The 12,525-nt window shown below is 44.9% G+C and overlaps 1 protein-coding gene across 1 annotated transcript; it reads left to right on the top strand.

Annotated features, from left to right (window-relative positions):
* The first annotated feature begins 3,761 nt into the window (after positions 1-3,761).
* nhlh2 (nescient helix loop helix 2) lies at positions 3,762-4,133 on the top strand. Its single transcript, XM_076148770.1, has one exon. The coding sequence runs from the start codon at positions 3,762-3,764 to the stop codon at positions 4,131-4,133; it is 372 nt and encodes a 123-aa protein (XP_076004885.1).
* The last annotated feature ends 8,392 nt before the right edge of the window (positions 4,134-12,525 follow it).

Consider the following 12,525-nt stretch of genomic DNA (forward strand, 5'->3'; position numbering starts at 1 on the left):
TAAATGGACAGGATAGGAAGGGGGGTAGTTGCTGTCCTTACCCAGAAAATGTGCCACCGAATTTAGACAAATATATGTGTTTGTTTGTAGTTTCAAACGGAACATTCTTCACTGTGGACGTTCCATTTTTGGTCTCCTGGATGGAAAAAACAGAATGTATTATGTGCAATGCTGACTGCCAGAATGAGCTCAGCTGAACAAGAAACATGCAGACCGTATAAATGTCGCATTTGTCCGTCCAGGCTTAAGTAGTTTGATGAATAATCCTTCCTAAAATGAGTAAACGAGGTCATTGGATGGAGATTTGATCCATTTTGGAGCCATAAAATGTGCATGGCTTCATTAATTTCAGCATAAGTTTAAGCACCAACCAGGCTTCCATCTCGTCTGCGTTGGTGCTTTAACAAAACTTAACGCTTGATTATTTGTTTTGGAGCTGACACATTCCTCTAACGCCGTCATGACAACCACGTCTAGCCCCTTAAAGCTGAGGTACGATGGCGTTAAGACAACGATAGAGACGGTGGTGACCAGACAGAAGGTCGTCCTTTACAATGAACCCTCTGCTCTCCGGTGGCTGGAGCACCCTGCAGTTTTCATCCTTGTCCACCGAGTCGGTACATCAGCTGCGGGACGTAATTGCAGCAGGCACAGACAAAACAGCCTTGGAGGGGTCCTTCGTGTCTTTGGCCAAGGGCCGCACGGACTGAGGAGGGGTCCAGCCAGCCCAGACCACCAAGCACGGACCATCTACGCTTCTCCAGCTATGGAGCAATTAGTTGTTTGGCCGCGTGTGTGTGTTTGTGTGTTTGTGTGTGTGTGTGTGTGTGTGTTAGTGCGTGTGTGTGTCCTTGGGCTCCAGCTGTCAGGAGGCCTCTGTCTCTTGGTCCTGACATGTCTCCGATACACCCCACTGTGAGTCTCTCCATGTCACACACACTCCCGGGACCCGAGCAGAGCCCACGGCAAGCTGTCCGTCATCTCACACACACACACACACATTTAGAGTTTCTCCTCTACTGATATGATCCTTCTGGCAGTGTGGAAGTACCCCTCTCGGTCACTGTGTGTGTGTGTGTGTGTGTGTGTGTGTGTGTGTGTGTGGGTGTGTGTGTGTGTGTGTGTGTGTGTGGCAAGCATTGCAGTGGCTGTGGGCCACGGCAAGTCATCCGTGGTTCCTCTTATCGTTTTAATCACCTCGTTAGGCGCAGCGAGTACCCACACTTACTGGCCACTGCGCCTCCTCTGGAACCCTGCCCTCCTGACCCAACACTGGTGCTGCCACTGGGCACAGGGATGCATGATGGGAGGAGGAGGAGGAGGAGGAGGAAGAGGGGAGAACGGACACAGGACACAGACCTTCTGACTCTGTTGTAAAAGACAAAACATTTCATTTGTTGTTTTGTCACAGGAAGGAGTTTCCTCATTTCTGTGCTCCATTGAGGAACGTGTGTGTGTGTGTGTGTGTGTGTTCAGCTTTTGAATGAAAGGTGCAGGTGTGTTACAGTTATGTGCAAAGAGTTTGGAATAGGCCTGACTTTTTTTTCAATATTCTCACATTTTCATGGACACATAGTGAATGTGTGTGTGTGTGTGTGTGTGTGTGTGTGTGTGTGTGTGTGTGTGGTTTATATTGATCATTCTCAGCAGCAGCATTCAGCCTTTATTGCAAATCATGAAATAATGAACAATAAAGTCTCATGTTATAATTTATCTTATCAGTTTTCTCTCAGCTTCTCTACTTGTACTTTTGAATCACTTGACAATTTTACTTCACTTCACTTTTTATATCATCCTTTCTCTACCTGTTAATATCATATTAACATTTTTACATCATAGCCCCTCACCAAAATGCTTGTTTTCTTTTCTATCTTATCAGTTTTAAGATCTGACCTCTCAAAAAGCTTTTGAACTTTTATATTCAATCTAATCTCTTCCTCTTGTGCGCTTTTGAAAAAGAGGAATTACCATTTTGTAATCATTACCACTCAACAAAACACACACACACACACACACACACACACACACACACACACACACACACACACACAGACACACACACACACCTTTATATATTTTTTCCATCCTTTATCATGCGCGCATCTCTGCTTTCCCTTTGCCCGCATCTCCCACGGGAGCGAGAGCGCTTGAGGGCTGAGGGGCGTGAGGAGAGAGGGAGGGAGGAAGGAGGCGTGCGTGTGTGTGTGTGTGTGTGTGTGTGTGTGTGTGTGTGTGTGTGTGTGAGAGAGAGAGAGAGAGAGAGAGAGAGAAAGAGAGAGAGAGAGAGAGGGAGGGGGCGGCGTTAGACAATACCATTCCTCAAATATATTCCATCCCCTCCGTCCCTCATGTGAGCCTTTATTAGTCGGGATCGCTTGGATCTTATCTCGCATATGACACTCGGTGGAAGACGGGAAGAAAGAGGGGGATTATCCGCCAAACTGCCCTCCGATCCGCCGATTCCTGACACGGGAGACCCTCGCTTATCTCCCCCCCGTTATCCTCCTCCTCCTCATCTTCATCCGGACGAGTCGCCCCGCGCCTGCCTTGCACTTTCTGCACTGTCTTGTCCACCTCCTCGCCTATTGTCTCTGCGCCGCGTCGGGGTTCTCAGAGGGGGCTGAAGGGTCCCCTGCACCGCCTTATCTGCGCCCCTGATCAGCCCGAGCACTTATCATCTCACCGGGGCTTGATCACTTTTGATCCGCACAAATACACGACCACCCCCCCTCCTCCTCCCTCCCTCCCTTTCCCCTGCACTGACGTTTGACCCATTAAGATTCCCACGTTGTAACTTCTCGGCTGAGAAGAGTGAAGAAGAAGAAGACGAAGACGAAGAAACAACAACAACAGAAACTTTTATTTTTCTTCCACCTGAAGCTCCGCATCTCGCAGACGTCTGACACATCAGATGGTGGAATATGAGTTAATTTGGAGTTCAAGAGCTTTAACAGTCAATACTGCAACAATTTCGCTTCGCAACTCTTTGTCAAGGTGAGTCTCAAACGTGTCAAAAAAGTGTTTTGTAAAAGAGTCAGAAACCCTCAAAAGACCATTTCTCGTTATAATTCTATATTTGTATCTTTTTTATACCGCGCTGCTAAACGTATATTCTACTTTTTCCTCGATAGAAACACTAAAGCTGCTCTGATTTCATGTCCAGCAGATGTCAACATTATATTTTGCCGTCTTGTGCCTCCATGCTGTCAAGTCACTGTGGCCTCAGCCAAGCAGATGTGTTCATCACACTGTGACAGATGGCCAACTCTGATTATGTTAATGCAAAATAAGAGCTTCTCCGTCAAGAAATGATCACACTTCCGTTTAATGTTAAATATGGAGTTAAAACAATGATCGGTTTATTGAGATCGAAGCAGAAATGTGTTTATGAACAAACCATTCAACGAAATTCGGCCTCATTTATTATTGATGGGAGTGTTTTTAGGAAAGAAAGGAAACTAGATTTGGTCACCATGGTTGTGTGTTACCATGGGGCCCGCTGTGGGACTGTGGGCCCCTGGGTGGAGAGATAAAATTAACACGGAAAATTATTCAATTAATGAGTTTTATTTTGGAATTTATCTGCACGCTCTGATCCACAACAGACTCACATTTTAATCTTACACGTAAGAAATCTGAAATAAATGCTTATAAACCGATGATAATAATCCACTTTTTCAATGGATAAATTGCATAAATGCTTGTTTTTGTACACAACAGGTTCATATCGAGAAGTGAGCGCTAATATCAGAGGTTTGAAAATGATGCTGAGCCCGGACCAAACTGAGGCGGACCTCTCCTGGTCCCAGTCCGACCCGGAGACGCTGCTGAACGGCCTCAGGTCTGCCGGCTGCACGTCGGACGAGCCGACGGAGGGGGAAGACAGGCCCAAACACAAGTCGGACCAGCCGCTGAGCCGGGAGGAGAAGAGGCGGAGGCGGAGGGCCACGGCCAAGTACCGGTCGGCCCACGCCACCAGGGAGCGGATCCGGGTGGAGGCGTTCAACGTGGCCTTCGCGGAGCTCCGGAAATTACTCCCCACGCTGCCCCCGGACAAGAAACTCTCCAAGATCGAGATCCTCAGACTGGCTATATGCTACATCTCCTATCTCAATCACGTGTTGGATGTCTAAAAAAAATAATAGTAAGAAAGCAAAGAAAGAGAGAAAGAAAAGACCCCCATACCCCCCTCAAGACAGACATGGTTCGGTTTGGGTTGTTAGACACAGAGGCATGCTGGGAGTCAGCTGGGTATGGAGAGGGTGGCACAGACATCCCATAATTCGCCCTATAGTCTTCTGAAGTTGCACACAAATGAGATTAAAATGTCGGAATTTAGTGGTAAATAAAACCCCAACCACCCAATCAATAATCAATCGATACAAAATTGTGGCTGATGGGCTCCATTGGTCTAATTGGCTCTGTTCTATCACTTTAAATCGGATTTTTGAGGGTTTCAAAATTCAACACGTTGCTGCCATCCGTACCTGTGACACCCAGCGTGGGTCCAAGTGGGTGGGCAGGTGGGTGCGGGCGGGCGGGCGGGAGGGCTGCGAACCCAGCACGTATAAAGTGACCCAGAGCCCGTTCCGATCCAGACACCGCCGAACTAAAAAAAAAGCAACGAGCGCCGAGTCGTTTGAGCTCTCAGATGCAATAACGATCATTTATCGATGATGGACGAGTGTGCGCGTGTATGCACGAGCCACAGAATCATCGATCAAGCGATTATTCGGCCTGATTTCTGGAGAAACTTCCATTTGTTTCCTCCCACACATACACACACACAAATGACCTGACTGCAATGTCTGAATTATAATTTCACCTCAAAATGTGTTGGAAAAAAATTTAAAAAGCACGAATATGAGGCCTTCACGCGCTATAATAAACACCCAATCCGGGTCTTTTTGACGTATAAAATGACGTAAGGTGTAAGGATGTAAAGGCGATATAGCTGCTTTAGCTCTAGACTAGACGATGTTTCTCCATACAGGAAGAAAAAAAAGGATTCAATGCGTAAGTGCCACTTATGACATATAATTGTGACCTTAATCATTTTGAAAGTGTTTGGGAATTATTTATTTAATTGTGTTTTAATATTTAATCTAATTTATTTACGTTGGTACCATATAGGCTGGCGTCTCTCTCTCTGATTTGTTTTTTTGTATAAATGTATATTGTTTGTTGCTTCTATATTTTAGGCCGTGGAGTTGAATTTGGAAAGTGGTGGTGTTATACTTCTTAAGAATAATGGCACTTTCTGTTCTCATAGCATAACTTATTCGTTTCGATGTACGTTGGATGTTTGTCACGTTTTTGTTGTTTGTTCTTTAATATCACGTCTATTGTCTATCAATAGCAACGATAAGCACTTCAAGATGGGGTTTAAAACTCCCCTGTAAATGTTGATTTATCTTATTTCGAGGTTGCTCGATGAATACTTCACAGATTGGGCTGCTCCAAATTTTCCAATTTCTATTCGATTTCTATTTGTTTTGCTAAGTGAAATAATCTCAATCACGTGAGGAATTATTGGTTTATATTTTCTTTCGATTCAGAGGCAAACCTCGTATTTGCTGTGACCAAATAATAATAATATTAATAATACTGATAATAATAATGATTTCAAAAATAGTCAGAATTTATTATCTTCAATGTTTTTTGATTTATCTTGATGTTATTTTATTTATTTATTTATTTATTTGCTTGTTTATTTATTTATTTATTTATTTTTGTCTCTGCTTTGTATTTGGAAATTCAATAAGTAATTTTATAGTGAAGAAAAAAAACAACATATCCTCTATCCAAAGATTCTTTTGTCTCTTCAGGGTTGTGTAGGCTACTTGTTGCTTTATGCAGATCTTTTGTAGTAGAGGTATTGTGTGACAGCTGGTTTCTAATGGACAAACTTTTCATATTTTCCGGTGTTATTTTTAATTAAAAAGGAAATACTTGAAAAAATATACATAATTGTTATTTATTTTGGAAATATTCTCCATTCTGTCATCACAATGTGGGGAAGAAAAAGATGGTTGCCTCTAATATTCAGCAGGTTGCATTGACAGATAAAGAACATGACGTCAGGCTGACTCACACACACACACATACAGAGAGAGAGAAACACAGAGAGAGAGGGACACACACACCACACAGACATACACGATGAAAGTGCACCCAAGATTTGCATGCAGGAGATTGGAGATGCTGGAAACTCACACATCCCCTGTACACACACACACTCACACACACACACACACACACACACTGAGTGGTCAGCAGCTAAAGGCAGTGGTAGCCTACATGTGTGCTCCTGGCTGAAAGGCTCTCTCTCTCCCCAGAGAGGGGGCAGGTGTTACTCCAGACGAGCCAAGACAACCAAATTACTGGCCGTCTGGCACCTCCCGTGGGAAACCCGAGTGAGAGAGAGAGAAAGAGAGAGAGAGAGAGAGAGAGAGAGGGAGAGGAGGGATGGGAGGGATGGAAATTTATGAGCAAGCGAGCCGAGATGTAATATTGCCAAATGGTATGAGCAAAAGATCCAAATATTTATATTCATTTGCAATATAGGCCTATTCCAATCGATTGGGCTATAAAAAGCTTGTAGTTGAGTTACAAAACAAGAGATGAAGGTGTGTGTGGGAGGGTCGATGCTTTCATCCGAGGCACATTAGATTACGGAGAGTGTGTAGTTTCTCCCCGGCACAGGGTGGCCCCTGTGGGAATGGAACCCTTTCGCCCTGGCAATGCCATGGCTAAGCTGTTCCAACTGAAGCTGCAGCAATGCTTGATACAAACCCAACTAGCTCCCGCTCCAGCAAATATCCCAGCCCGTCAGACACAGATTTCAGTTGATTTTATTGATCCTTTATTTGAGCAGGAAGTTCCCAGTGAGATACAGCAGCTCTTCATCTAGTCCCGCTCAAGATGTCAGCGACAAACACAATCAGATCCAGACCCAGATCCTTATCCAGATCTGCACATATTGACAGCCTATCATGGGATCATTGTTTAAAGACTGAGATTGGTGTGGTACCTTCGACAAACACATCTCAAAGAATGCCTCACCATTAGGGATTAACTATTTGATTTTTAAATCCCTGGATTCGCCGATTGGAGCCACATCTGCGTGGAAATCCGATGGTTTTGTCCCTGGGCTCCTCCCTTCCACCAAGTTTGATCAAAATCTGTGGTTTGACTTTTTTGTGTAATCCTGCAACAACAGACTGCTATCACCTTACCACCTTGCCACCTTGTCTCCTCTTCTCTATCTGGCCTCTTTACTTGTGTCGGCCTTGTCGGCAATGTCGCTATTTCAACGTTTTAACTCCATTGACTGGAACCACCTCGTTTGAGAAACTGTTAAAAAAGCAGAGGCGATTCACCTGAATACAGATTAGGGATTCGTTCCAGTCTGTGCTCGCATCCCCACGCGACTTTGGGCCTCACACAAGAGCCACTTTGAAACACTGAAATGTTTGATAACCATTTAATTTCAGCTTGAACATTTGTCCTGCATTATTCAGACCTGACTGGTCCAATATTTCAGACCGCTCTATCAATTCTTTTGCAATATGTTGCATCAACAGATTGTCCTCTCTTCAGAACACAAAACAAGCGCCTGGATTCTGGCATGGCGTGGAGACAGACTTCTGCTCAAGCTTATTGAATGGAGGAGTCCATCTGTACATCGCTGTGAAGCACTACAAGGCCATTTGTGCTCCTCATCCCAAAAGCTTCCGTAGCATCAGTCCTCTTCAATTTATTCTTTACAAAGCCCAGAAGGGGCAGGGAGAGGAAAGTGACAGGCAAAGCCCAAACTGCTGAGGGCACTGAACAGCCTGCCTGACAGTGGGCCCGTGCATGATTATGTGTGTGTGTGTGTGTGAGAAAGTACCACATTTACCCCATCCTCCCCCCTGCACTGTGGGCTTATGTAATGGTGGAGGCCAAGGAGTGACCATATGTCAGGAGGTGTGTGCAGACGGCAGGGGATTATACAGAGGCCATTATCAGCATTTGGACATCCTTCTCCTCATCATCATTCAGGTATAGGGCTACTCAAAGCCCAGTGGAGCACACACACACACACACACACACACACACACACACACACACACACACACACACACACACACACACACACACACACACACACACACACACACTCTCCTCTCCACACACCCATTTAATTCTGAGAGCTCACCCGCTCTGTGTAAATTGGAGAGGGAGGAAGAGCAGGACAACAAACAGCCATATGTTCACAGGACGAGGAATAACATTTGGGCTTTTTTGTGCTGCCTCATTTTTTCCTCGCTGTCTTTTATCCCTCACGTCGTCGGGTATTATGAAAGAGTTCATGTTCAAGGTAAGAGCCTCCCCTGCCTCCCCCAACATGCTCCCCCCCCCTTCTCCCCATCAATGCTGCAGCTCCCTCTCCCCCACCTTTGCCGAGGCCGTGCGTGTGGGAGTGCGCGCCTCGGTGTCTGCACTAACTCACTGAAGGGTGCTCGTGCAGCAGAGGGAAGGAGTCGCGGTACAAAGCCTGGTCCATGTGTTGAAATGCAGCCCCCGGGATGGGCCGCATTATCCCTGCCTACTTCACCAGCAGGGTCCCGGGGCTCGAGCTGGCTCGTGGCCCTTTGTCTCCAAACAGATGGAAATGGGCAGAGGAGAGGAGAGGTGGAGAGTGGGAGAGCTGAGGGGTGGGGCGGAGGAGGCGGAGGGGGGGGGGCTGTAGAATGGACGGAAGGAGAAGGGGGAGGGGAGAGGGGAGGGGAGGGAGAAAGAGTCAGTCTGTTCTCATTAAGTGGTGTATTGAAGAAGACGTCCCCCCACAATGCGTCAGCAGCCGTGGATGGTTCCCCTCTCATTCAGACTCACGCTCGGACCATCTGTACCGCCGGCCCGTCATAAGGTGTGCGCGCATGCATTAGGGCCCCCGTGCTCGGACCAATCTGGCGAGTTAAAAACTGCGATATTCATTGGGTTTCAATTTGGTTAAGATCTTTTAAATCCAATTGTTGGGCCTTTGTTGCGCTGCGGGCGCAGGGATGCCTCATTGGTCGTGAGTCATTATGAGTCACTGAGAGTTTGTTCAACACTCGGTCGTCTGTCTTCTGGATCTCTGCAGGCAGCACACACACACACACACAAAACACACACACACTGACAAGATGCGCAGGCATAATTACGACTTTTGAATTGAAGGATACAAAATAAATTGTATTGTTCACTCACTGACTTGTGATGTGAGTGTTGAACTATAAATCCAAATCTTTTTTTTTGTCAAATGAAATAGATTGTCCATTTGATTTATACAAGAAATCCTGTGTTATTGGAGAACAGCAGAATCCTGAGAAACCCTATTAGAGAAAACACACCAGTTACAAATTCAGATACAAAACTTTGACATAAACAGATAAACTAGAATATACGGTTGCTTACTGTGATTGTCACTTTATTAAATGACCGGGATCTATACATGCACACATCCCAAGCATACCGGTTACTGATGTATGAAGCAGACATGCCATGGAAAAATGCGGAGTGTGGCTTTAAAACCTTGCTCTGATAATTTGTCACCCTCTGAATGTAATTGGCCCCTGAATAGAGGAGCTCATCTGGCTGTGGTTTCTCCTCTGAAGATTCTCACATATCTCACATTTTCTCTCTCGCTCTCTCTCTTTGAATGCCTGTGTGTGTGTGTGTGTGTGTGTGTCTCTGTGTGTGTGTGTGTGTGGTCTCATAAACCACATCTCTTCCCACTTCGTCTTCATTTTTACGCGCTTTCATTTTTCTCCTCTATTTACCAAAAAATCCCCCTAAACTCATAAACTCGGTGTCTTTGGGGAGGAATCCATCCATCTTCAGGACACCAAATTGAATTGATCTCAGGGGCCCCACCTCGCCGCCTCAATAGGGGCCATCTGCACGCGCTCCTCCCTTTGAATAAACGTGGAGGGGGTGAAAAAAGAAGTCAAAGTGACAGCACGTGCTGCCACCGTCGTACAACACGCGTGCCACGACCCCCCCCCCCCCCCAACACACACACACACACACACATACACGCGTACAACTGTGTAATCTGATTACTCCGCTTTCACTGCAGCTGATTGATTCACACATTGGGGCACGTGGGTCTTTTGTTTACTTAAAGATCCCATATTGATTGAAAAAGTGCTTTGTCACTTCATCTATTCTTTCTACTTTTATGGCCTCTCTATCTATCTATCTATCTATCTATCTATCTATCTATCTATCTATCTATCTATCTATCTATCTATCTATCTATCTATCTATCTATCTATCTATGCAAAAGCTCATACATCTACCCAATGAAATGCACATAACAGCACAAACATACTAAATGGAGCTTTATTGTAAAGGTTATTATTATATTTTGACCTTATAAAGAGGATAGAAACGTAAAGACAAGTAATATTGAAGTCCCCCTATCAGTCAACGTCAAATTACGCCTAACTTTTAAATAAATACTCTCTGTTTCATGACAGAGGATCCATCTGTCCGCCAGATGGAGGACAGTTTGAGTTGCGTGTTGAACCTTCCAGTGATGTAATATCCGCAGATGACCACTTGGTGGCGCACCCACTTTAACTACGGCGTCTGAAAAAGGCAACAGATCACAATCACACGTAGTTTATCCCATGGTTAGACAAGCATAAAGTGATCTTATATATATATATATCTATGTTTAGATATGGAGGATACTGAATTTAAAGTGATGTATTTTCAGGTTTGTCTTTGTATTGCTTTGCTTCCTCATGGTTTTTTTCATATTTTTGCCATTTTGGATATTGACAGACAACTGACTAACGAAACATCCCCCCCCCCTCACCCCTCCTCCTCTCATCCTTCACACAATGCTGTTGTTTATACGGCCCTCGGTGGCCAGGGACATGGGGAGGCTCAGGGGTCGTGTCCCAGTCATGACCTCCATTGTGTTCTGGAGAGGATGAGATATATCTGAGTGTGTGTGTATGTGTGTGTGTGTGTGTGTGTGTGTGTGTGTGTGTGTGTGTTGGAGAGAGGGATGCAGTTCAAAGGAGGGCAAAATATTGATTCATATACTACCGTGTAATTGCTGGAGGCATCTGTTGCCTTTTGGTTTGAACTTTGATGTGTGTTTGGATTCTGAATGAACTGGCCTGCGCCTCCCTTTTGTATGATTCAACAGAGGAAGAATGGAAGCAACAACAACAATGAAAAGTGAATCTATTGCTTGGAATATTTCCTTTAATTTATTTTGTGTCACCTTTATTAAGCCGGTAGTCTGGTTGAGCTTGTGAGGATCAGATGGATGAGTTTCTCTTTTATGAAAGGAAGGGAAAGTGTCAGTTGTTTACATTTCATTATAAGAGGCGGATTTGAGGCCTGAGTGAGTCCTTTGTGTTGTTTTGCTGGCTGTATCCAGGCCACAAAGGTACACTTGGAGGCATAAGATAGTTATCTCTTCACTCTTTTGTTTTGTTGCTTTGAGCCAGTGGGCGATTGTATCTCTGAGATGTGTTTACCTTATTCAAGATCTGGGGATGTGATAAAAACAATGTGTGTGAGAGGAAGAACTGGTCCTCTTCCATTCCTGTCCAAACATTCAAAAGACACTTCACTGTTGTACAGCTGCTACACGATTGTCTAAAACCAACGCCTTCTGTCTTCAGGGACAGGAGACGTTCCAGCTTGTTTCCATGGCACCGGCTAGTTTGCACCCACATCTCTGTCACATCCCGGCTGTCACGCTTGACATCTGTACAGTGCAAATCTAAAACTTGTTGATGCGACAGCAACTGTGTGAGATCCTGCAGTGACACACTCGCTGTGATTGTCATCTGCTTATTTAGAGCGACGCCAATCACACACGTGGCTTCTGTCACGTTCTATTTTAAGAGATAACTGTTCATCAACACATAGCAGATTAGACATTTGCTGCATTAATATGTGCATTTTATGCTTTATTTGCCCTTTTACGATAACTTTAGGAATTTATTCTTTAGTAAAATGTCTTCAGTCTCTTTTTGTTGAATGGATGATTACAAAAGGCTCAATGTCTGTTTTGGTAAGAGAACGTTTGCTCTTGCAGTGTGTGTGTGTGTGTGTGTGTGTGTGTGTGTGTGTGTGTAATGCCTGAGGGAATAGGCAATGTGTATTGTTTATGTTTATAACTTTGTGCTGTTTTAAGGTTTAGAGTCTCTTGTGTAGTTCTTTTGTTACAGACTTTGCTTAACCACTGCAATGAATATTTGGTGTCTTGTAAATCCTTGTCTCACTGGTACAATCAATCAGTCAATCAATCGCACTAATTTGATTCATTTACGACCAAAATTCCAGAATGATAATTATAGTCCTGAGGTCACGAAATGGTCTCTGCAACACATTCATTAACACAATCATCACACTGCAGGTTCACTCTTGCTCCCCGGTTTTTGACAACCTGGGGTTCCACAGCCTGCTGCCTGCTGGTGAACGCGCCCTCTAGCGCCGCGTCTCCGTACTGCAGCCCCCTCACAG

Source organism: Genypterus blacodes, unplaced genomic scaffold, assembly GCF_046128005.1.
Source record: "Genypterus blacodes isolate CSIRO-AG114 ecotype Tasmania unplaced genomic scaffold, CSIRO-AGI_Gbla_v1 ptg000043l_1, whole genome shotgun sequence".
In the NCBI taxonomy this organism is placed as follows: domain Eukaryota; kingdom Metazoa; phylum Chordata; class Actinopteri; order Ophidiiformes; family Ophidiidae; genus Genypterus; species Genypterus blacodes.